Source organism: Hyperoodon ampullatus, assembly GCF_949752795.1.
Source record: "Hyperoodon ampullatus genome assembly, chromosome: 8".
NCBI lineage: Eukaryota > Metazoa > Chordata > Mammalia > Artiodactyla > Ziphiidae > Hyperoodon > Hyperoodon ampullatus.
This window is the reverse complement of record NC_136921.1, coordinates 40,297,451-40,323,798: the sequence shown is the minus strand read 5'-3', so window position 1 is coordinate 40,323,798 and position 26,348 is coordinate 40,297,451. Positions and strand designations below refer to the sequence as shown.

The 26,348-nt window shown below is 38.3% G+C and overlaps 1 protein-coding gene across 1 annotated transcript in view; it reads right to left on the bottom strand.

Moving 5' to 3' along the window:
- Positions 1-25,091, bottom strand: part of DNAH7 (dynein axonemal heavy chain 7) — a gene marked incomplete at its 5' end in the record, with an annotated part of 238,622 nt that extends 213,531 nt beyond the window's left edge. The window contains 5 exons of the mRNA XM_079710686.1: positions 7,473-7,620; positions 8,362-8,470; positions 11,538-11,600; positions 23,388-23,450; positions 24,906-25,091. Of these exons, the coding sequence (XP_079566812.1) occupies positions 7,473-7,620; positions 8,362-8,470; positions 11,538-11,600; positions 23,388-23,450; positions 24,906-25,091 (569 nt within the window). The remainder of the gene's footprint in view (positions 1-7,472; positions 7,621-8,361; positions 8,471-11,537; positions 11,601-23,387; positions 23,451-24,905) is intronic.
- Between the last annotated feature and the right edge of the window lie 1,257 nt (positions 25,092-26,348).

Below are 26,348 nucleotides of genomic sequence, written 5' to 3'. Positions count from 1 at the left end.
CAGGTAATATCTCAGTTTAATTCAGTACATAGTAGGTGCTCAATAAACATTTATCAACTGAGGAATAAGCGTATGAGAGGAGTGGTGGAAGATCTTCAGGGTATTCTGTGGCTGGAAAGAGAAGGGTTATTTTAACTGCAAAAGTAATCATCTCATTATTTTGGTGTTTGTATAGTAAAAAGGTACTAATGACAGCAACGTACTTCAGGAATCAGGACATCTGGGTTCAGATCCTGCCACTATAAAGTATATGACCTTAATAAATGGATTGTTGTGTTTTTTTTGTTTTTTAAGGGCAGAAATGCTTATCCTATCTACTTTGCTGAATCCTGACACTTAAACTTCACCCTCTGTGTGAGTAATGTGGACCTAGAAGGATGCAGCAAGGTCAGGAGAGGTGAAGAGGAAGGAGGTTAAGGGCTATAGGAGAGTCTGCAGAAGTTCTTGCAGTCAGAATGAAGATCCTTTCAGCTCTAAAACTCTATAATTCTATCGTTCTGTGGCTGCAGGCAAAGATTCTGCTACTAGGAACAATAATAGAAGCTTTCTCTAATCCTCACACCTACTGTTACAGGAGACAATGACATAATTATCCCCACTGCACAGATGAAGAAACAATGCCAGAGAGATTAAATAACCTCCCCTTCATCACACTGTTAATTAAATACAAAAACAAGGATCTGCCCATCCACACGTGCTTCTAAACTGTCATGCTCTTCCCATCAAAGCAACATTCCATTCAGAAATCAATCAATCAATACTGAAGACACTTCACCTGTTAAAGAGAAGATATGACGTACTTTATTTCTCAAAACTGAAAGAACTATATTGATATTTTTTCTCTTTATCAATAGATATTTTTGGTTCAAGATGGTGACATAAACATCCTTTTTATCAAGTTTTCCTATGAAAATGGTAATAATTTTAACCCAGGATTGTAAAGCAACTAGAGGGTCATCAGCTGAGTAGATACTTCAACAAATTTTTGGAACATGAAAAGAAGATAAAGAACAGATGAAACAACTGAGAACACCCCAGACCGTAACTCATGCAGGAAGGAAACCAATCTGCCTAGGAGACCCCTAGAAAAGGCTCTCATCTTGCAATCAACAGGTACCAAGGGAGAAAATGTATAGGAAGGCTGACAGCAAGGAAATTATCTGAGCAACTTTATGCCAGCAAATTAGACAACTCAGGGGACTTCCCTGGTGGTACAGTGGTTAAGAATCCACCTGCCAACGCAGGGGACACAGGTTAGAGCGCTGGTCCGGGAAGATCCCACATGCCGCAGAGCAGCTAAGCCCATGCGCCACAACTACTGAGCCTGCGCTCCAGAGCCCACGAGCCACAACTACTGAGCCTGCGCTCCAGAGCCCGCAAGCCACAACTACTGAGCCCAGGTGCTACAACTACTGAAGCCTGCACACCTAGAGCCCATGGTCTGCAACAAGAGGAGCCACCGCAACAAAGAGTAGCCCCCACTTGCCGCGACTAGAGAAAGCCCGTGCACAGCAACGAAGACCCAACACAGCCATAAATAAATAAATAAATAAATAAATAAATAATTTTTAAAAAAATTAGACAACTTAAATGAAAAGAACATATTGCTAAATGGTAAAAAAAGTACCAAACATGCCTCGAAAAGAAATAGAAAATATGAAGAGATCTATATCAAGTAAACTAATTGAATTAGTAAGTAATAATCTTTCCACAAAGAAAAGTTCAGGTCCAGATGGCCTCACTAATAAATTCTATCAAACAAGTAAGGAAGAAACAACACCAATTCTACACAAATTCATTTGAAAAATAGAGGAGGTGGAAACACTTAACTCATTTTATGAGGCCAGTAGTACCCCGATACCAAAGCCAGACAAAGACATTACAAGAAAAGTACAGTCCCATATCATGCATTAATGTAGATTTGAAAATCCTTAAAATTTTAACAAATCCATTACGTATATTACGTAATCCATTACGTATATCCATAATGACTAAGTGAGAGGAATGCAAGGTTTAACATATGAAGATCATTTAATGTAATATGCCATATTTAAAAAGCACAAAAATCAAATGATCATCTCAATGAACATTGAAAAAGCATCTGACAGAAATCCAGCACCCACTCATGATGAAACCTCTCAAGAAACTAGGAAAAGAAGGGAACTTCGTTAATCTAATATAGAGTATCTTAAAAACCTGCAACTAACATCCTACATAAATGTGAAAGACTGAACGTTTTCCCCATAAGACTGGGAATTTCACTATCACCAGTTCTATTCAACAATGTGCTGGGGCTTCCCTGGTGGCGCAGTGGTTGAGAGTCCACCTGCTGATGCAGGGGACACGGGTTCGTGCCCCGGTCCGGGAAGATCCCACACGCCGCGGAGCGGCTGGTCCCGTGAGCCATGGCCGCTGAGCCTGCACGTCCGGAGCCGGTGCTCCGCAACGGGAGGGGCCACAAGAGTGAGAGGCACGCGTACCGCAAAAACAAACAGACAAACAAAAAAACAATGTACTGAAGGACCCAACAAGTGTAAAATGGAAAGAGAGAGAAATGAAAAGCATCTAAATTGAAAATGAAGACATAAATCTATTATTTGCAGACAACATGACCGATATGTAGGAAATTCTAAGGAATCTTTTAAAAAGCTCCAGAACTAGTAAGCAAGTTTAGTAAGGTCTTATGATATAAAATTAACAAGCAAAAACTCAACAGATTTTTCTATATACTGAGAAAGAACAATCAGAAAATGAAATTAAATAATTTCATTCACATCAAAAAGAAAAATACTCAAGAATAATTTTTTTAAAGTCTAAGACTTGTACATTAAAAACACAAGACACTAATGAGAGCAATTAAAGAAAATCTAATTTAATGGAGAGAAATAACATGTTCATGGACTGGAAGGCTCAATATTATTGAAATGGCAATTCTCTCAAAATTGATTTATAGTTTCAATGCATTGTCTACTATATCTCAGTAAGCTTTTTCTTTTTTTTTTTTGCAGAAACTGACAAGCTGATCTTAAAGTGTAGTATATGAAAATGCAAAAGACCTAGAATAGCCAAAACAATTTTGGAAAAGAATAAATTTTGTGGAATTAAACTACCTGATTTCAAAACTTAATATAAAGCTACATGACAAGTGGTGTAAATACAGACACATAGGTAAATGGAAGAGAAATAGAATCCTATATATGGTCAAACGATTTTGGACAAAGATGCCCAGGTAATTCAATGAAAATTGTCTTTTCACCACATGGGGCTGAAACATTTGGATATCTATATGCAAAAAAATGAACCTTAACCCTTACCTCATAACACAGATACCTCATTGAAATAAAGCATGCACATAAATGTAAGAGCTAAAACTAAAACTAGAGCTAAGTTAAAACTTCTAAGAAAACATAAGAGAAAATATTTATGATCTTGTGATAGGAAAAGTTTCTTGGATATGACTCCAAAAGCATGAACAATAAAAGAAAAAAAAATGATAAGTTGAGCTTCATCAAAATTTAAAACTTTTGCTTTTCAAAAAATGCTAGGAAGGAAATTAAAAGATAAGCCACAGACTGGGAGAAAATACTTGCAAAAGATATATCTGATAAAGAACTTGCATAGAAAATATATAAAAAACTCTTACAAGGCAATAATAAGACAAACAACCCAATTTTTAAAAATGGGCAATAGGTTTAAATTGACAGTTCCCCAAAGAAATTATGTGAATGCCAAACAACTACAAAAAAGATGTCCATCGTTATTAGTCATTAGAGACATACAACCTAAAGCCATGATAAGATACAACAACACATTTACTAGAATGGCTAGAATGACAAAACACAACAAAAGATAAAGTGTGGGCAAGAATGTAGAGAAACTAGAAACTTCTTTATACATTCCTGTGGGAATGTAAAATAGTATGATGATTTGGAAAACAGCTTAGGAATGTCTTAAAAATTTAAACATACACCTACTACACTACCCAGAATTTCTATAAATAGGTATCTACACAGGAGAAGTAAAAACAGATGTCCACAAAAAGACCAGCATGAAAAGCTCATAGCAGCATCATTCATAATAGCCCCAAATAAGAAACAGTAAACAAGATGGATTTCAAAAACATACATACTGTATGATTCCATTTATGTGAAATTGCAGAAAAGGTAAAGCTATAGAGACAGAAAGCAGATCAATGATTGCCTGGGGCAACCAGCGGTAGAAAGGATTAATTGAGACGGGCAAAAGGGAACTTGTAGATAACAGAAGTATTCTAAAACTGGATTTTGATGAAGGTTGCACAACTACAGAAATTTACTAAAATTCATTCAATTGTACATTTTTAAAGTGGATGAATTTAATGGTATGTAAATTATATCTCGCTAAATCTGTTTTTTACAGACTATATAGAAGGCTTTGAAAAGACAAACTGACAGTACAAACAGATTGCAAACAAAGAAGTAACAAATAAAGCAACAAAGTCTTCTCATCAACAATAATATATGCCATCATGTGGCTATAGATAATACTGTATCGTGTAATTGACATTTGCTAAGAGAGTAGAACTTAAGGGTTCTCACACACACAAAAAAAAGGTAAATATCTCAGGTGATGGATGTGTTAACTTGATTGCTGGAAATCCTTTCACAATGTGTAAGTATATTAAATCATCACATTGTACACTTTAAATATATTCTATTTTTATTTGGGGAAAATTGTTAATATTTTTCAATGTTTTCCATATTTGTAGGGAAAAAATTACTATTACTCTTTAACTCTGTAGTGAGCTTAGTCATTAATTCAAGAGTAAGGGCAAAATAGTAGCGACCTTAACAAAAAATTAAAGTCTCGAGTTTACTCTCCACAGATCCTCATTGAAAGAACTACTAAGGGAAGGACTTCAGCAAAAAAAAAAAAAAAAATGAACCTGGAAGTGAGGAGTGGAATGCAAAGGCAACTTTCTAAGAAATTAGAAAACATGTTAGTAAATCTAAGTAAGTAGGAGCTTTAGAAAAAGAGTATGGGGAGTTTAAGGACTTGGTAAAACTAAAATATTATAGAAATATTGGTAGAAATAAAATAAACAATCACACGAAAAATGCAAAGGAAAGTTCAGAGCTAAGTTAAAGCACTCAAAAGTCCTTTCATATTATTCAGAAGGAAGATGTATCAAATGAAATTTAAACTTTTAAAAATATAAGTTATTATATGTGGCTTTAAATGCTAGGGTAACCACTAAAAGAATAAAAATATATTTGATAGCTTTCAAGCCAATAGGAATAAAGGGAGAAGAGAGAAAATTCAATTCAATAGAAATAATAAAAAAGATTAAGTAAGCAAAGGCAACATACAGTAAATAGAAAATACAAAATAAGAAATATGTAATACCAATAACTACAAATGGGATTAAACATGCTACTAAAGTCCAGAAACTCAAAGATTGAATTTTAATAAGTCCATCCATATAGTGTTTGTTAAAGGTATAACTAAAACTGACATAAAATGATTAAAAAGAAACTTATGTTTCTTATAACACAGCAGCAAAGATAATCTGAAAAACCTCCCAGTACCATTCTATAAATACTGGATAATATGCCACAAAGCTCCTTTGAATGCATAGCTGAGCTCACAAGAAAAAAAGGAAATACTCAGGAGGGAAAAGATGGAATGACAAGGCAGAGTAACAGCCACCCCCCGAGGCTACAGCTGCCCTTGGGGGGCGGAGCCTTGGACTTTAATGCCCATGTGGGTCAGGAGATGATTCTGTAGGCTGGAGTTAAATGGAGAATTCAAACCCAGACCTCTGTATGAAGCTGAAACCCAAGATGGGCTCTATCCTCAACTAGAGGAGGACCAAAAATGACAGGCACAGGAAAGTTGTGTCAAGAAGATCATTTGTCTTGGCCAGGACATTGGGAGGAGAAAAAATTGCTTCTATGAGTTTGTACCCAGAGGCCTACACACACACGGCTTGGAGTGCTAATTTTACTCCAAGTTCATGTGTTCTGAGAGGGCTTAATTGAAGAAAGTGATGTAAGTGGGCCAAGCTGGTAATGTCTAGTGGTGCCTGGCAAAAGCAAACTCCAAACCACTCTCGCAGGGGCACACGTCCACGATCTAACTGCACAGGAGCCCACATATCTGCCATCCCTTTGTCAGCACACAGTGACCACTGCCCTCCCCTCAAAATGCCTATCCAGCCAGTAAGGTGTCACATGGGGACAGTAAAATGGAGCTCTGTGGGTGAGTGACTTACTGTAATGTGTCATTAAATTCTGTTCACCAATGGCAGTGTGTGTGCGTTGAGAGTCATGATGAAAGAAAGGGGCTACTGAACAACTAGCGTCAAGCTGTGAAAAAACAGGCAAAGAGGCACTGGTGACTTGCATCTGCGTTGCCCTCCGTAAACAGATCTGTACTTCAGACTGGGCAAGCCCTGCCCTGATCACACTGCTGATCATTTCAGCCCAGTTCCTTCCTGTTATACACAAGGAGACCCACAATGCCAGGGAAGTCACCACATCACCTGAACAGACAAGATGGGGAAAAAAATAACTGCCCCAAATCTTCTACCAGGCAGCATGCCTACAACCAGAATGCCCAGACATTCTGCTGTCTCAACCAACACCAAGTATTCATATTGACACCTGATGGAAGAAATGTTCATGTATTGAGGTATGGGGAAGTCTTTCTGGCTTACACATGATTTGGCTTGAACTTCATGCTAACTCGAACAGCCTGTCTTATGGCCCGTCAAACATGCCTTGTACATTTGTTTTAACCATTAAAGAAAAGATTGCATTTAAAAATCTAAATGGAGTGACTGTGTTTCAGGCATTTAAAATGGAGCCAGGTGGCCACTGTGGATGTGGTTTCAGACATGTTCCTGCATCACTGAGAACTTAAATTTTCTGAAAATTTTCTGAACTGTTATCAAATTCAAGGATACCACCAGCCATGCTCAAAACAGTATCTGCTAGCAGCTGCCAGCTACAACCCCTTGTAACTATGCAACCGTTTTGGACCCCAACCAATCCTTACTTAACAAGCATCCTTCCTTCTTGCCAGATCCAATTATAATTCTTGATAAACAACTCATGAAACTAACTGTAACCTTGTAGTTTTTGTCTTTATAAGTCTCCCCCATTTTGTAGTCTGGAGGAACACAAGTCAAGTGCTTATTGAACCTGTATCTCCTAGATTATAGTCCTCAGTTTGGCTTGAATAAAACTCTCTCCTATCCCTATTATAGATTTTTTTTATTGATCATTTTCATCAACATACCTTTTCAGCTCACGATATTTAAAAGTGAGACAGCTTTAGAGTTAAGCTCAGTCTTTCACTACTTATACCCTGACCTCATTCCAACAAGGCTTTCAGGCATCCTTAGAGAGGCACAGAATTCTTATAATTTTAGATTAAAAAGTTCCCAGGGGCTCTAACGAGGGTAACACTGGTTAGCTTATAGAACTTACATAATGACATTAACAAGAGTGCTTCTAAAGTTTTCTCGTTCTTTATGTGGAGATTTGCTCTTTGATTTGGAAGTAGATGGTCCAGCATGACTATCATCAATCTGGTCGAGTAACTTGCCCTTTTTTCCAAAGCGTTCCATGTATTCAGCTTGAATTTTTTTTTAAAAGGCATAAATTAGTCATCTAAAAAGTACGCTAAAATATTTAAGTGGTTAGAATAAAATGCTGAAGCATGTTTTAAGAAAAAAACTACATTCTTTAAGTTCTTAAGTAACCATATTTTCTTTCACTACGAGGAAGTTAACTAACTCTCATTTTATGTCATCACAATAGAAACCTTTATTTCAAGAATATTCATTAATTTATTTTATATTTTGATTAATGTTAATAAACTCAGATTTTCAATTATATTTGCATAGAACCTTCTTAAAATGAAGATTAAAATTATTATAAAAACAGAATATAAAACTATTTCAGAAAATTTAAAGAACCATGATGAAAAAAAGTTAATATTCAATACAATCAAGCTGATAAGTCAAAAATATTAACATAAATAATTCAGAAGTAATGTTTACAACTTATTAAAATCCCCCTTAGAAAAAACTTCAGTCTGTGATACAGAGGCAAATTCTGAATACACAATAAATCAAAGTTTTATTATAAACATCCCAATTCCTAAAATATCAGCTTTTATAGCATTTACAACAGCCAGAAATAACTAAGAACTGGATTCAATTATTTTCTTAGGGAACACACTTGGGATAAATTTTTCTACTTTACATAAATATTTCAGTTTACAATTTCATTGTTCTAATTAACTAAATATTGTGTGATTTTTCTTCTCTAGAAAATGTCCTTGAAGTCTAAGATAGAATATTAGGGTTCTTACCATATGATTGTTGATTTTTAACACTGAACTGCTCTGGAATACCTTCACCCTGCTTTACACTCAAATGGAATGATGGAGCCGCCTGCTGCCACTGGGGCTTTGAACTCACCTGAAATATGAAATTTAGATAGCATTAACAAAACAAGGTCAGAAAAAAAAAACTTTTTTCATGAAATGCATAAGAATGTATAAACACAGACGTTTTCTCAAACAAATTAGGACATCTGTAAAGAAGGCACAAATACCCAATAGCAAATCTCACTAAAGCCTGTGAGTGGCACGGTGTGTGACATCTGGGACACATTACCAAAGGCTCCGCTGCTGGTTTGATGTGGGCACCTGTTACCTAACTGAGGTGTTCATTCCACAGAGTTTACTCACCCACAGACATTGGCAAGTGATTTTTTAAGCCTTCCATCTTAATTAGAGGCACACCGTGCTGGACTCCAATGCTAATGAGTTCCTCTACATTCCAGCTCCAAAGGATCTTCCTGTTCTCATGGCTTCAGCAGCTCTAGATTACCCTGGCAACTCACAAACTCATTCCATCCTTTAAGGCAGGGGTTATAAATTCTTATACCTACACAGTTCTGGCAGGTATCATGAAAGAAGGAGGAAAGGTAGTGATGATAGCTAATTGGCACTCAGCTTCAGTGCTGGGAAATGTTAGGGGGTGGTGGGGACTGTGGCCAACAGGAGAAAACCTACGTCTCCTAAAAAGGCAACAACTAATTAGCTCGAGCCGGTTACTGCGATAACAGAACACAGACCCACTGTTGCTAGAACCTATGTCTCTTCAAGAAACCCAGATGGGTGGGTTTTAAAGTAGAATGTACATTTTTTTTTTTTTTTTTTTGCGGTACGCGGGCCTCTCACTGTTGTGGCCTCTCCCGTTGCAGAGCATAGGCTCTGGACGCGCAGGCCCAGCGGTCATGGTTCACGGGCCCAGCCGCTCCGTGGCATGGGGGATCTTCCCGGACCGAGGCACGAACCCGTGTCCCCTACATCGGCAGGTGGACTCTCAACCACTGTGCCACCAGGGAAGCCCAGAATGTACATATTTTTAAACAATGACAATTGAATCTGTGTCTTCCTCTCACATTCAGGCCAACTTGACAGCCCATGCTTGTACTGGCTTTTATTGAATAGTTTTACTCTTCCCAGCCCTTTACTCCTACTTTCAAATAAACTACCTGCACAGAAGCCCTTTTCTCAGGCTCTTCTTTCTCAGGAAAACAAGCTAAGACAATGAATAAGTCAATGCTTTTCCATCCTTCCCTGCCTGCCTTTCCATTCTTCCGCTCTCATCTTGCTCCATAAAGGATTTCAGATTCATGGGTGGGCTATGAGTAAGGTGTTCACAAAGGGTGGGAATCAGGTCACCAGCTCAGAGGGCTCGGGAGCCACCAGCACTGGGTCACCCTTGATTTCAACAACAAGAATCACCACCAGAAGCATAAATGTCTGTAATGAAAATCACTCTAGGGCTTAACTACTGCCGGAAAATTTTATCCAAGTACAAAACTTAATATTCAAATGAAAATTGTTTGTTTGCTTTGGTCAATGGATTTTTAAAAAATCTCTTAAAAACATCATCTCCCTTAACACACATGAAACTGAGAAAATGAATGCTGAGAAAATCTAAGATATGGCCAAATATGAACATAAAACCAAGTTTAAATCAGCCAACAAAAGCATTTTAGACTATTATATGCCAATGACAGGAAAGGATTATTATTCAACTCAGCTACTGAATATTGAATCAGGAAATTTTAATTGAGTTTACATCTCTAAACCTATATACTAATAAGACACAACAAACTAAGGGTAATTTTTATTTTTTTCTTTTAAAATTTGTCAAATTTTTAAACAGAAAATGCTTATTCCATTTCAAATCTTGTCTTTTAAGCTAAAAAATTTAAGATAGATTTTGCAGAAGCACAGAAAAGGTGCTATGGCTCAATTCTATAGAATCTGGCATCATTAAAAAAATTTTCAATTAAAATGTATATTTTGAAATGTTCATTTACTTTATCTAAGAATATTAACTCAAGTTTTCTAAGTGAAAAATGTCCTCCATTTTAAATTATCAGGAATCTTTCTCTATAAAGCAACACAAATTCACTTTTATAGTTTGTTCTCAGCTTTTAAAATATCTTTCAAAAAATAATGCTTTGGATGAAACTTGAGAACATTATGCTAAGTGAAATAAGCCAGACATAAAAAGACAAATACTGTATGATTCCACTTATGAGGTACTTATAGTAGTCAAATACATAGAGACAGAAAGTAGAATGCTTGTTGCCATGGACTGACAAGAGGCGGAAACAGGGAATTAGTGTCTAATGGGTACAGAGTTTCCGTTTGGAAAGATGAAGAGTTCTGAAGATGGATGGTGGTGATGGCTGTACAACAATATGGATGTACTGAATGTCTATGAACTATAGATTTTAAATGGTTAAAATGGTCAATTGTATGTTATGTATATTTTATCACAATTTTAAAAAAACCAAACAGTGTTTGCACTGAACCTCCACTTAAGCTCAACTTCCAGCAGTTACAAGAGCAAAACTCAATGGCATTAAATTCAATATAGCTACTAAATGGTAAAATTTATCACAGTCAAGTATATCTTACCCAGCACTTGTCAACTGAAAATGTCTATTAACTGCCTCTTCCACAGGACAATGACAATTTTTACTCATAATAATAATAAAAAGGACGGCAAGATCTGAAGAATCTTCTGTGGAATAGCATTTCAGTGCCAGAAGATGCATCTCAAATATCATCTACGCTTCTTACCTTCAAACTCAGAAACTGAGGCTCAGAGAGGTAAGTGACTCCCTCAGATGGCAGGGCCATAAGTGACAAGGATGTAACCCAAAGCTTCATCTCCTAATTCCAACACTGATATATTTTCTGTAGACAATCTTGGAAATACTTTTATCCAGAATATTCAAACATACTGTACACACTACTAGGAAATTACAGCTTACACTTACTTTATTAAGATAGTTATTTTTCCTTTTATGTGCACCTCAGAATTTCTCAATCAGAAAATAGTCAAATTGAGCACAAAATTCAAAATCATAAATTCAGTTACTTATTTACAAGTTTGAAACCAGTAAACATTTTTAAAAGGGCAAAAATCCAATGAGAGTCTATAGTTAAATTACCGTAGCCAATTGTGGTAAAATTCTTACTGGTGTCTTGGATTTTTCTTTGCTGGATGATTTATCCTGCATTTAAAGAAAAAAAAAGTTTACTCTGTTAATGATACAATTGATTCATTCAACCAAATTTTACAGAGGATCTAAAGTAAAGCACTTAGTATTCAAAATATTTAAAGACATACTCTACTACTTTTTTTAAATTTATTTAATTTATTTATTTTTGGCTGCATTGGGTCTTCGCTGCTGTGCACGGGCTTTCTCTAGTTGCAGTGAGCGGGGGCTACTCTTCTTTGTGGTGCACAGGCTTCTCACTGTGGTGGCTTCTCTTGTTGTGAAGCACGGGCTCTAGGAGCGTGGGCTTCAGTAGTTGTGGCACGTGGGCTCAGTAGTTGTGGCTCATGGGCTTAGTTGCTCCGTGGCATGTGGGATCTTCCCAGACCATGGCTTGAACCCGTGTCCCCTGCATTGGCAGATGGATTCTTAACCACTGCGCCACCAGGGAAGCCCCTCTACTACTTTTTAAATTCTCAATGTTTGTCTTAGAATTGCTTTTTCACAGCAAGGAAAGAAAGAAAAGTGGTATCCAAAAATACCCATCAGAAAGCTTTAAAAATGAGCAAAACCTTTTATCCATTACATTATCCCCTAGGAATTTAATCTGAACCTAGTTAGTGTCCAGGGCTTACTGTACTCCACCTCCCTTCTCTATCACTAAAATACCATTTCTGTCCTATTGACAACCAGAATGCTCCACTTCCTAAGCTGACAATGTATTCAGGTTAATGCATCATCAGGTTACTGTAAGTAACATATACTTTTTAGCAGCAACTTTCAGGGAAAAGTGCTGATGCTTCCTTTGAGTAGAGGATGATTCCATGGTAGGAATTCCACCTAGGTAAGAGGAAGCACTGTTGAGAAAAATACTTCGATCTATAAAGCAGATTATAAATCGTGCTTTTTGCCAATTGTCAATTTATTACCTCTCAGCTCCAAATCTACCCTTTTTGCCCCCCTTTGTGATTGGGCAGGACTCTGTAACATTTCTCCTTTGCCAACCAGCATTAATATTACAAAGGGTGTCAAAACAACAATGTGAGAGGAAGGGACTGTCTTCCTGCTTCCAGGGCTTTTTGTCATTGCTTCCATGGTGTGGCTGCCAGCAGTCAGCAGCCTGTGGTGTTGGCTGACCCAGCCTGTGGTGTGTGGCTGACCCAGTGACAAACACCCTCCAGCAGGGTTGCAGGTTTCACGGGCATCCCTAAGGGCAGCTTCCCAGAAAGTTTCCCTTACATCATAGAGGGAGACTTTCAAACACTTCAGCACGCAAGCAAGGTGGTTTTCTCACCTCCCAGCCTAAGCCTGCAACACCTCAGCAAACATCTTTGCCATCCAGGTGGGCCACAGCCATTCCCTCTCCAAGGGGTCTTAATCCAGGCTTTGGAGAAGAAATGGATCTTCCAAGTTTCTTCCTCGAGCACTCTCCCTTACTCCTAAAGGGAATGGCTACTTCTTAGGTCTGCTAACCCTGTATTTTTTTAAGCTACATTGTCCAAAACAGCATCCATTAGCCACCTGTAGCTACTGACCACTTGAAGTGTGCCTCATATGAAGTGAGATGTGTTTCAGTGTAAAATATGTACTAGATTTTGAAGACTTAGTACAAAATACAAAAAATTTATATTATCTTGTCAACCTTTATATTGATTAGAATATATATTGATTACATTGTGTGCTGTGTACTGTTTTAAGAAATTTACATGAATTATCTTTCAGTTCTCTTTACAACTCTGAGGTGAGCAGTACACCACTTTTGTTCCTACTGTATACATGATGACTTTTTATATGAGGTACTATCTACCCACACAAAGCATACATTCCAGTCAATATTTTTTTAACATCTTTATTGAGGTATAATTGCTTTACATTGTTGTGTTAGTTTCTGCTGTGAATCAAAGTGAATCAGCTATATGTATACATATATCCCCATATGCCCTCCCTCTTGTGTCTCCCTCCCACCCTCCCTATCCCACCCCTCTAGGTAGTCACAAAGCATGGAGCTGATCTCCCTGTGCTATGCAGCTGTTTCACACTAGCTATCTATTTTACATTTGGTAGTGTGTATATGTCCATGCCACTCTCTCACTTCGGCTCAATTTACCCTTCCTCCTCCCCGTGTCCTCAAGTCCATTCTCTACGTCTGCATCTTTATTCCTGTCCTGCCCCTAGGTTCTTCAGAACCCTTTTTTTTTTTTTTTGAGATTCCATATATATGTGTTAGCATACGGTATTTGTCTTTCTCTTTCTGACTTACTTCACTCTGCATGACAGACTCTAGGTCCATCCACCTCACTACAAATAACTCAGCTTCGTTACTTTATATGGCTGAGTAATATTCAATAGTATATATGTGCCACGTCTTCTTTATCCATTCATCTTTCGATGGACACTTAGGTTGCTTCCATGTCCTGGCTATTGTAAATAGTGCTACAATGAACGCTGTGGTACATGACACTTTTTGAATTATGGTTTTCTCAGGGTATATGCCCAGTAGTGGGATTGCTGGGTCATATGGTAGTTCTATTTTTAGTTTTTTAAGGGACCTCCATACCATTCTCCATAGTGGCTGTATCAATTTACACTCCCACCAACAGTGCAAAGAGGGTTCCCTTTTCTCCACATCCTCTCCAGCATTTATTGTTTGTAGATTTTTTTGATGATGACCATTCTGACTGGTGTGAGGTGATACCTCATTGCAGTTTTGATTTGTATTTCCCTAATGATTAGTGATGTTGAGCATCCTTTCGTGTATTTGTTGGCACTCTGTATATCTTTTTGGGAGAAATGTCTATTTAGGTCTTCTGCCCATTTTTGGATCGGGTTGTTTGTATTTCTGACATTGAGCTACGTGAGCTGTTTGTATATTTTGGAGATTAATCCTTTGTCAGTTGCTTCATTTGCAAATATTTTCTCCCATTCGGAGGGTTGTCTTTTCGTCGTTTGTGGTTTCCTTTGCTGTGCAAAAGCTTTTAGGTTTCATTAGGTCCCATTTGTTTATTTTTGCTTTTATTTCCATTTCTCTAGGAGGTGGGTCAAAAAGGAGGTGGATCTTGCTGTGATTTATGTCATAGAGTCATGTCATATCTTCTCAAAGAACCAGCTTTTAGTTTTATTGATCTTCACTATCGTTTTCTTCATTTCTTTTTCATTTATTTCTGCTCTGATCTTTATGATTTCTTTCCTTCTGCTAACTTTGTGGTTTTTTGTTCTTCTTTCTCTAATTGCTTTAGGCATAAGGTTAGGTTGTTTATCTGAGATGTTTCCTGAGGTAGGACTGTATTGCTATAAACGTCCCTCTTAGAACTGCTTTTGCTGCATCCCATAGGTTTTGGGTTGTCATGTTTTCATTGTCATTTGTTTCTAGGTATTTTTTGATTTCCTCTTTCATTTCTACAGTGATCTCTTGGTTATTTAGTAGTGTATTATTTAGCCTCATGTGTTTGTATTTTTACAGTTTTTTTCCTGTAAAAAGAAGTTACAACTCACACCGCAGAATTACGAAGGATCATAAGAGATTACTATGAACAGTTTTATGCCAATAAAAAATGGACAATCGGGGGAAATGGAGAAATTCCTAGAAAGTACAATCTCCCAAGACTGAATCAGGAAGAAATAGAAAATAGAAACAGACCAATTACCAGTAATGAAACTGAATCAGTAAGAAAACAAACTTACTCTCAACAAACAAAAATCCTGGACCAGACTGCTTCGCAGGTCAATTCTATCCAACATTTAAAGAAGAGTTAGTACTCATCCTTCTCAAACTATCCCAAAAAAATGCAGAGGAAGGAACGTTCCCAAACTCATTCTATGAGGCCACCATCACCTGGATACCAAAAACAGACAAAGATACCACAAAAAGAAAAAATACAGGCCTATATCACTGATGAACATAGATGTAAAAATCCTCATCAAAATATTAGCAAACCAGATTCAATAATACACTAAAAGGATCACACACCATGATCAGGTGGGATTTATCCCAGGGATGCAAGGATAGTTCAGTATTTGCAAAAATCAACCGACATGATATACCACATTAACAAACTGGAGAATAAAAACCATATGATCATCTCAATAGATGCAGAAAGTCTTGGACAAAACTCAACATCCATTTATGACAAAAACTATCAACAAAGTGGGTGTAGAGGGAATATATCTCAACATAATAAAGGCCATGTATGATAAGCCCACAGCTAACAACATACTCAACAGTGAAAAGCTGAAATCACTTCCTCTAAGATTAAGAAAAAGACAAGGTTGTTCAGTCTCTGCACTTTTATTCCACATAGTATTGGAAGTCCTAGCCACAACAACCAGACGAAATAAAAGAAATCCAAATTGGAAAGGAAGAAGTGAAACTGCCCTGTTTGCAGGTGAGATGATACTATATATAGAAAATCCTAAAGATGCTACCAAAAAATTACTAAAACTCATCAATGAATTTGGTAAAGTTGCAGCATACAAAATTGATGTACAAGAATCTGCTGTGTTTCTATACACTAAAAACAAACTATCAGAAAGAGAAATTAAGGAAACAATCCCTTTACAATGCAACAAAAAATAAAATATACAAGAATAAATATAAGGTAAAAGACTTGTACTTGGAAACTATAAGACACTGATGAGAGAAACTGAAGACAACACAAAGAAATGGAAAGATATACCATGCTCACGTGTGTAGCTGAACCAAAGTGACTCCATTCTGTCAGCCCTATCTTAGGCCCACTGTCCTATCCCTTCTTTATGCATGACTGAGCTTTAGCCTAACACACAAGGAATGTGCCCAAGTCAGATGAATTCCCATTCAACTTTTACCCTTGCCTTCATCTGATACCTAAAAACCAGAAGTGTGCCTTTTGCTGATGCAGATGGTTAATGGTCATGAGACACCCAGGGGAAGGAAAAGAAAACCCTGTTCCCATCCGTGTGGCCATGCTTCTCCCTAGTAGTCAGATTCTATTTTTAGCTTTGACCCCTTTAAATTCCCCTGCACCCCTTTCAGCGGTGCTAAGTGCAGCTGTGAATGCGGATCATGTGTCCACCCAATCCTTCCTGCCTGTGTAAGTTACCCACAATACATTTCCTAATTGCTCTTTATGAAGTTGCTTGCCTCATTTTTCAGTCTCAAAATTCCTTCTCAGTTTGGAAGATATTATTCAATATCTCTGACTACCAACATCATGGATTAGAAGACTTACTACTGTTAAAATGGCCATATGACCCAAGGCAATCTACAGATTCAGCGCAATCCCTATTAAAATACCAATGGCATTTTTCACAGAACTAGAACAGAACTAAAATTTGTCTGGAAACACAAAGGACCCTGAAGAGCCTTGTTATCTTGTTATCTCAAGATAACAATCTTGAGAAAGAGAACAAAGCTAGACGTATCACACTCCTTTATTTCAAACTGTACTATAAAGCCACAGTAATCAAAAACAGACACACAGATCAATGGAGCAGAATAGAGCACCCAGAAATGAAACCACATTCATATGGTCAATTAATCTATGACAAAGGAGGGAAAAATATACAATAGGGAAAGATAGGCTCTTCAATAAATGGTATTGGGAAACTGGACAGCTACATGCAAAAGAATCAAACAGGACCACTTTCTCACATCATTTTAAAAAAATAAACTCAAAATGGATTTAAGACGTCAACGAAAGATCTGAAACCATAAAACTTCCAAAAGAAAACACAGGCAGTATGCCCTTTGACATCAGTCTTAGCGATATTTTTTTTGCTATATCTCCTCAGGCAAGGGAAACAAAACCAAAAATAAATAAATGGGGCTACATCAAACTAAGAAGCTTTTGCAAGGCAAAGGGAACTATCAGCAAATGAAAAACCGCCTAGTGAATGGGAGAAGATGTTTTCAAATGACATATCCAATAAGGGGTTAATACCCAAAATATACAAGGAACTCACAAAACTCAATGTTAAAAGAACAAATAACCCAACTTTTAAAATGGGCAGAGGGGACTTCCCTGGTGGCGCAGTGGTTGACAGTCCGCCTGCCGATGCAGGGGACACGGGTTCGTGCCCCGGTCCGGGAAGATCCCACATGCCGCAGAGCAGCTGGGCCTGTGAGCCATGGCCGCTGAGCCTGGGCGTCCGGAGCCTGTGCTCCACAACGGGAGAGGCCACAACAGTGAGAGGCCCGCGTAACGCAAAAAAAAAAAAAAAAAAAAAAAAATGGGCAGAGGACCTGAATAAACATTTTTCCAAAGAAGACATACAGATAGCCAACAGGCACATGAAAAGATGCTGAACATCACTAATCATTAGAGAAATGCACATCAAAACCACAATGAGATCACCTCACACCTGTCAAAATGGCCACTGTCAAAAAGACAAGGACAAAATTCACAAAGAAAAAAATTTTCTGTTTCTTTAATGTTGTATCTATATGAGATGATGAATATTCACTAAATCTATTGTGGTAATCATTTCATGATGTATGTCAAATCATTAGGTTGTACATCTTAAACTTATACAGTACTGTATGTCAATTATATCTCATTAAAACTGGGGTGCGGGAATAGCAAGTGTTGGTGAGGGTGTGGAGAAAAGGGAACCCTTGTGCAATGCTGGTGGGAATGTAAATTGGTACAGCCACTATGGAGAACAGTATGGCGATTCCTCAAAAAATTAAAAATAGAACTATCATACAATTTAACAATTCCACTCCTGGGTATTTAGCCAAAGAAAATGAAAACACTAATTTGAAAATATATGCACCCCTCTGTTCACTGCAGCATTATTTACAATAGCCAAGATATGGAAGCAATCTATGTGCCCATCAATAGATACATGGATAAAGAAAATGTGGTATATATAAATACAATGGAATATTACTCAGCTGTAAAAAGCATGAACTCTTGCCATTTGTGACAACATAAATGGACCTACAGGGCATTATGCTAAGTGAAATAAGTCAGAAAGGAAAAGACAAATACCATATGATTTCACTTATTTGTGGAGTCTAAAAAATAAATGAACAAACATGACAAAAGAGAAAGAGAGTCATGGTACACAGAACAAACAGGTGGTTGCCAGAGGGGAGGTGGGGTGCAAGGATGAGAGAAATAGGTGAGGGAGATTAAGAGGTACAAACTTCCAGTTGCAAAATACATGAGTCACAGATATAAAATGTACAGTGTGGGGAATATAGTCAATAATTATGTAACATCTTTATATTGTGACAGACGGTAACTAGACTTGTGGTGATCAGTTTGAAATGTATAGAAATATCGAATCACCGTATTATGTACCAGGAACTAACAGTGCTGTATTAAATAGGTCAATTGTACTTTACAATAAATAAACTCATAGAAAAAGAGATCAGATTTGAGCTTATCAGAATCTGGGGGTAGGTAGTGTAAAGGTACAAACTTCCAGTTATAAGATAAATAAGTACTAGGGATGTAATGTACAACATAATAAATATAATTCACACTGCTGTATGTTTATTATAGGAAAGTTGTGGAGTTCTCAGCCCAAAGAAAAAATATTTTTTCTATTTCTTTAATGTTGTGTCTATATGAGACAATAATGTTCACTAACCTACTGTAGTAATCATGATGTGTGTTAAGTCAAATCATTATGTTGGACACTTTAGATTTACAGTGTTGTATGTCAATTATATCTCAATAAAACGGGAAGGGAAGAAGAAGGAAGGGAAAGAAAATTGCAATGAACTTCAGACAATACTTCCCAAAGTACACGCACCAAATTAGGTAACTGTTTCATACATATACAGTGCTGTACCACAAACGGCTCTGTTTTCTTTTATCCCCAATGGACCACAGGATACAAAGGGGAACATGAGCACAACGTTTTCAAGCTAAAAGTGCAATAGATGTTCTCAGAGTGGAAGGCTTCCCTTTAGGGAGCATAAGGATGTGGCAAAGGCCTAATAAGAATGCAGCTGTAGATGATAGAAGGAAAGGGACATATGGTCCTAGTGCCCTAAAATTTTCATACCGTCATACAGAGGCAACTCAAATGAGGTCTACTGTAATAGAGCTACTATAAATGTACAAAACACCTTGCTTAACCCCAGCCTTCTACACTGATTCCCACACACCTGACTTCTTAGGATCTCTACAGCACCCATTCTGCATGCTGAGCTACCACCCCCAGTCTCATCAGCACCCTGGGTGGAGAAGGGTGGTGAGGGCCTGAATGTTTCCTCTATACCCTTCATATATAGATATATATATATGAAGAGTTTATAAATAGTGGCCCTTGGCTAATCAAAAAGAGCAGCCACACATAAGTCAGAACACCATCTAGCTAAGTAATGCTGATCTTCAATAAAACCAGAGGGGTGGATTTTAAAGTAACATCTACATATTTTTAACACTGATTAGCAATTCCATTTTAGTCTGTTTTCTCCTTTCAGATGATGACAGACATATGCCACTCCTTCCCTCTGCTTTGGAACTCCTGTGAGGCTGGACTAAGAATTCCATTGACTTTTCTATCAGAAAACTCATTTCACTTCCTTTCCCATCCTCTTGGCCTCACCTCTTGATTCCAGATGTGGCTGCAGTGAACAGTTCTGTGCTGGCTTCAATTCAGGTAGGAATGACAGGGTTTCCACTCAAGAAACTGTCTTTCGTTTTGTCCTGTGAGGCTTCTTTGATGCCATAGCATGGGACCCTCGGGGTAGCCCATTCTGCACTCACACGTGAGCAGCCAGAAATAGGTGGAAGTTAACATCCTCAGGAGATAGGATGAGAGCTGATGGATAAATGCTACCACCCTGATCATCCTCAGGCAGATGATTCCAGGAAGCATTCAGAAGGCCGGGCAGGATCATCCCAACTGCCCCGTATTGGCTTCTCCTCCTTCCTAGATTTACTCTCCCAGATCCTTTACTCCTGCTTCCTGGGATCACCTCTCCAACTCTACACATGTCCTATTTTCAGGCTCTTCTTTCACAGGAAAACATCTAAAACACTTAAAAATCAGTGGTCTTCCATCCTTCCATCTCCCCTTCCATTCCTCCATTCTCATCTTTCTCCATAAAGGATTTCAGATTCGTGGGAGGGCTATGAGAGAGGTGTGCAGGGTGAGAGTCAGGTCACCAGCTCTGAGAGGCTGGCAGCCACCAGTGCTGGGTCATCCTTGGTTTTTTTTTTTTTTTTTTTTTTTTTTTTTGTGGTATGCGGGCCTCTCACTGTTGTGGCCTCTCCCGTTGCGGAGCACAGGCTCCGGACGCGCAGGCCCAGCGGCCATGGCTCACGGGCCCAGCCGCTCCACGGCATGTGGGATCTTCCCGGACCGGGGCACGAACCTGCGTCTCCCGCATCTGGAGGCGGACTCTCAACCACTGCGCCACCAGGGAAGCCCCATCCTTGGTTTTAACAAGGATCACCTCTGGGAACATGAAGGACTGTAATGAAAATCATTCTAGGTCTTCCAGGTAGAAAGGGCTTATATGTTCACATACTCATGTGGGCTTAGATGCCTGGGGGTTATTTTTTTCATCTAACTTCTGGGACCCAAATCCACCACTTTTTAAATGCCAATCTCAACTTCTGCCAGTTGTGAGAACTCCAAACCATGGGTCATCACAAAGTATGTTTAAAAACGCTGGATGTGTGCACCACGTAATACTAGAAGCTGACTTTGGAAAAAAGTGGGTGCTCTGCCAGAGACTATGAAGCAAGCGGTCTGTTCCTTTATGACCTGGGGTAGTCAGAGCAGCCCGCACTACCCAACCCGCACTCACAGCGCCTTTCTTCATTTAGTGAAAGAGTCTATTTTCCAAACATTTACAATGCCCATTACTGAAGAACACACCAGTGTTTTACCAAAAATGGAAATAAATGCAATTATTACCCCTCCCCCCCAAATCTTAACTACTGCCGGAAAATATTATCCAAGTGCAAACCTTAACGTTCAAATGACTTTTTGTTTTAATCAATGGAATATGTAAAAAATCTCTTTCAAGTATTATTTATCTTAAAAACATAAAACTCAAATGATACGAAAGAAAAATTGCAAGACAAAGTCAAATCTGAGCACAGTATAAGGTTTAAATCAGCCAAATAAGCATTTTAAACAATTATTTGCCTCATGGGCTAGGAAGGAGTATTCATCTCAGCCACTGAATATTTATTCAGTAAGTAAATTTAAATTTAGTTGATATTTCTAAACCTGTATACTAATAATATTTATTGCTAAATCTATACACTAATTTTTTTAAACTAGTGGCAATTTTATTAAATTTTAAATTTTTTTAATTTTTAAAGAGAAAATTAAATGTCTATTCCATTTCATATCTTTGGCTCTTAACATGGAATACCTAAGACAGATATTTGCAGAACTAAAAAAAAAAAATGCCATGATTTTATTTCATAGAACATGGTATGATAATCTTGGCATTATCGATAAAATAGGTTCACAATTAAAACATGTACTTTGAAATGTTTAAGAGCATTCACCTAAACATTTTCATTGGAGTGTTTTTTTTTAATCTGAAAGAATCCTTAATTTCAAATTATTAGAAATCTACTCTGTATGAAGCCATTCAGATTCCATTTCACAGTTCATTCTGAGCTTTTAAAATGTTTCAAAACAAATAATGTTTGCATTGAACCTCCATTTAAAATCAACTTCCAGGGCTTCCTTGGTGGCACAGTGGTTGGGGGTCCGCCTGCCGATGCAGGGGACACGGCTTCGTGCCCCAGTCCAGGAAGATCCCACATGCCGTGGAGAGGCTGGGCCCGTGAGCCATGGCTGCTGGGCCTGTGCATCCAGAGCCTGTGCTCCGCAACGGGAGAGGCCACAGCAGTGAGAGGCCCGCATACCGCAAAAAAAAAAATAATAATAAAAATAAAATCAACTTCCAGGAATCACAGGAGTATAACTCAACGATATTAAACTCAACATAATTATCTGACAGTAAATTTTATTGCAGTAAAATCTAAATTGTCCAGCACTTGATCAACCGAAAATGTCTATTAACTACCCCTTCTACAGGACAATGCTAATTTAACATCAAAATCATCAAAATCATGCCAAGATCTAAGAAATCTCCTGCAGCTAAAAGTTCTAGAAAAGACATCTCTTCAGAGATCAAATCAACTGTTCTCATTTCAAACTCAGAAACTGGGGCTCCAAGAGGTACGTGACTGTAATAGTCACAGAGCCATTAGTGAAAAATCTGTAATGTAAGTCCTTGCTTCCTAACTCCAACACTGCTTCTGCTAGGTCGTCCTCAGAATTCTTTTATTCATAATACTCAAATATCCTGTACATACTGGGTAATTATAGCTTACAGCTCCTTTATTAAGACAGTTATTTTTCCTAAGATATACACCTCATAGATGTTCTCCATCAGAAAAGAAATGGAGCACAGAAATTTATAATAAAAAATTCAGTATCTTGGGCTTCCCTGGTGGCTCAGAGGTTAAGAATCCGCCTGCCAATGCAGGGGACACGGGTTCGAGCCCTGGTCTGGGAAGATCCCACATGCTGCGGAGCAACTAAGCCCATGTGCCACAAATACTGAGCCTGCACTCTAGAGCCTGCAAGCCACAACTACTGAAGCCCGTGCTCCGCAACAAGAGAAGCCACCGGACTGAGAAGCCCACGCACCGCAACGAAGAGTAGCCCTCACTCGCTGCAACTAGAGAAAGCCTGTGCGCAGCAACAAAGACCCAATGCAGCCAAAAAACAACAACAACAAAAATTCAGTATCTTATTTGCAAGTTTGAAAACTAGTAAACAACATTATTACAAAAGCTATAAAATATGAGATATTTGGTAAATTACCATAGACAACTGTGGTAAAAATCTGACTGGTATCTTGGATTTTTCTTTGCTGGGCGATTTATCCTGCATGAAAATATACAAAAAAAAAAAACCCCAACCCAACACTGTTTACTCTGTTAATGCTAAAATTGACTCCTTCAACCCAATGTTAGAGTGTCTAATATAAAGTAAAGCACATATCATCCAAAATATTCTAAAACATACTTTATGGATAGCATGATATTGTGTACAGAAAATCATAAGGCATCCAGAAAAGATTATTAGAGCTAATGAAAGAGCTCAGCAAGGTTGCAGGATTCAAGATTAATACACAAAAATTGTATATCTAGATGCTAACAATGAACAATCCAAAACTGAAATTAATTAATTTACAATAGCATCAGAAAGGATAAAATACTTAGGAATAAATTTAACAAAAAGACATGCAAGACTTGTACAAAGAAAGCTATAAAACATTATTGAAAGAAATTAAAGACCTTAATAAATGGAAAGACACCCCGTGCTCATGGATTGGAAGACTAATATTGTTAAAATGCAATACTCTCCCCTCAAAATAACCTACAGATTCAACACACCCTCTCTCAAAATCCCAGATGCTTAGTTGTAGAAAGTAACAATGATCATAAAATTCGCATGGAAATGTAATGGACCCAGAATAGCCAAAAGATCTTGAAAAAGAACAAAGTTGTCAGACACACTTTCAGATTTCATGACTCACTACAAAACTACAGTAATGAAGACTGTGTAAGGATAAACATATAGATCTATAGATCAAAAGAGCAGAATTGGGAGTTCAGAAATAAACCCAGGGCTTTCCTGGTGGTGCAGTGGTTGAGAGTCCGCCTGCCGATTCAGGGGACACGGGTTCGTGCCCCGGTCCGGGAAGATCCCACATGCCGAGGAGCAGCTGGGCCCGTGAGCCATGGCCACTGGGCCTGCGCGTCCGGAGCCTGTGCTCGGCAGCAGGAGAGGCCGCAACAGTGAGAGGCCCGCGTACCGCAAAAAAATAAAAATAAATTAAAAAAAGAAAAAGAAATAAACCCATACATTTACGGGTGATCAATTTTTGATAAGAGTGCCAAGACAGTTCAGTGGGGAATTGGCCATATCTTCTTCTAGGAATTTATCTAACGAGTGTCCATTCACTTAGCCCCCACCTCCTTTCTCCATGGCTAAAACTTCATTTTTTTTTCCAGAATGCTCCACTTCCTAAGGTGACAATGTATTCAGGTTAATGCATCCTCAAGTTACTATAAGTAACATATACTTTTCAGCTGCAACTTTCAGGGAAAAGTGCTGATACTTCCTTTGAGTAGAGGATGATTCCATGGTAGGAACTCCACCTAGGTAAGAGGAAGCACTGTTGACAATAATGCTTTGATCTATAAAGCAGATTATAAATCGTGCTTTTTGCCAATTGTCAATTTATTACCTCTCAGCTCCAAGTCTACCCTTTTTGCCCCCCTTTGTGATTGAGCAGGACTCTATTTCTCCTTTGCCAACCAGCATTAATATTACAAAGGGTGTCAAAACAACATGTGAGAAGAAGGGACTCTCTTCCTGGCTCCAGGGCTTTTTGTCATTGCTTCCATGGTGTGGCTGCCAGCAGTCAGCATCCTTGCCTGTGGGCACCTTCCCAGCCTGTGGTGTGTGGCTGATCCAGTGACAGACACCCTCCAGCAGGGTTGCAGGTTTCACGGGCATCCCTAAGGGCAGCTTCCCAGAAAGTTTCCCTTACATCATAGAGGGAGACTTTCTTTCAAACTCTTCAGCACGCAAGCAAGATGGTTTTCTCACTTCCCACATTGATACTTTCCTGATTTTCACAGCTGTATAGTACCCTAATGTGTGAATATGATGTGATTCATCCATTCCACTCTCCTGTAAATTAACATTTAGCTTATTTCCAATGTTTCTCTATTACAAAAAATGTTCCAATAAACATCTTTGGTGATATATTTTAGTATACACACACACATATATACTATACAGTGTGTATATAATACACATATATATGTAAATATATATATGTAAATATCTCTTTTGTCCCTTTAATTCCATTGGTATATTCGTCTATCTGTAAACAAATTGTATGACATTGTCTATTGACTTCACAATAGGTCTTGAAATCTGTAAGGTAATTCTCTCCACCTTAGTATTCTTAAAAATTATTATATACAATCTTGACCTTTTCTCTACCACGTGAATTTTAGGATCCACATTGCATGAAACTTTGGGGGATTTTGACAGGAACACACTGAATGCCTAGAATAATCTGGAGGAAACTGATATTGACTTCTTCATGAATACAATATCTTTCTTTATTCACATCCTTGGAGTGTATCCTTCAAAAACTTTTTGTAATATTCTTCATAAGGGTGTACACATCTTTTGTTAGACTTATTCTCAGGTATAAAGAATTTTGAGTGAAAAATGCATTACAGGATCTGAACGACTTACCAACTTTTGTTTTTTATTTTTTTGCGGTACGCGGGCCTCTCACTGTTGTGGCCTCTCCCGTTGCGGAGTACAGGCTCCTGACGCGCAGGCTCAGCAGCCATGGCTCACGGGCCCAGCCGCTCTGCGGCATATGGGAATCTTCCCGGACCGGGGCACGAACCCGTGTGCCCTGCATCGGCAGGCGGACTCTCAACCGCTGCGCCACCAGGGAAGCCCTGACTTACCAACTTTTAATCCCAACTAATTTGTAAACAGGGAAATGTCCATGAAGGCTGCATCTACATTTAATAATTTCTGCGATGGTTATTCTTTGTTTGCCCCAATCCAGTCTCCATGTTTTCCTTCCTGCTCTGTGCCTAGAAGGCTGACTTCTGTAAACAGGCAGCATCTGGGCTCCCAGCCCTCTGGCTTCTGCTGGGGATTAAGCAATGAGAGGCACTGGTGGGAGACTAGACAGGATGAAGGGAGAGAGTTTTGGATATTTCTCTCCTAGTACTCCCT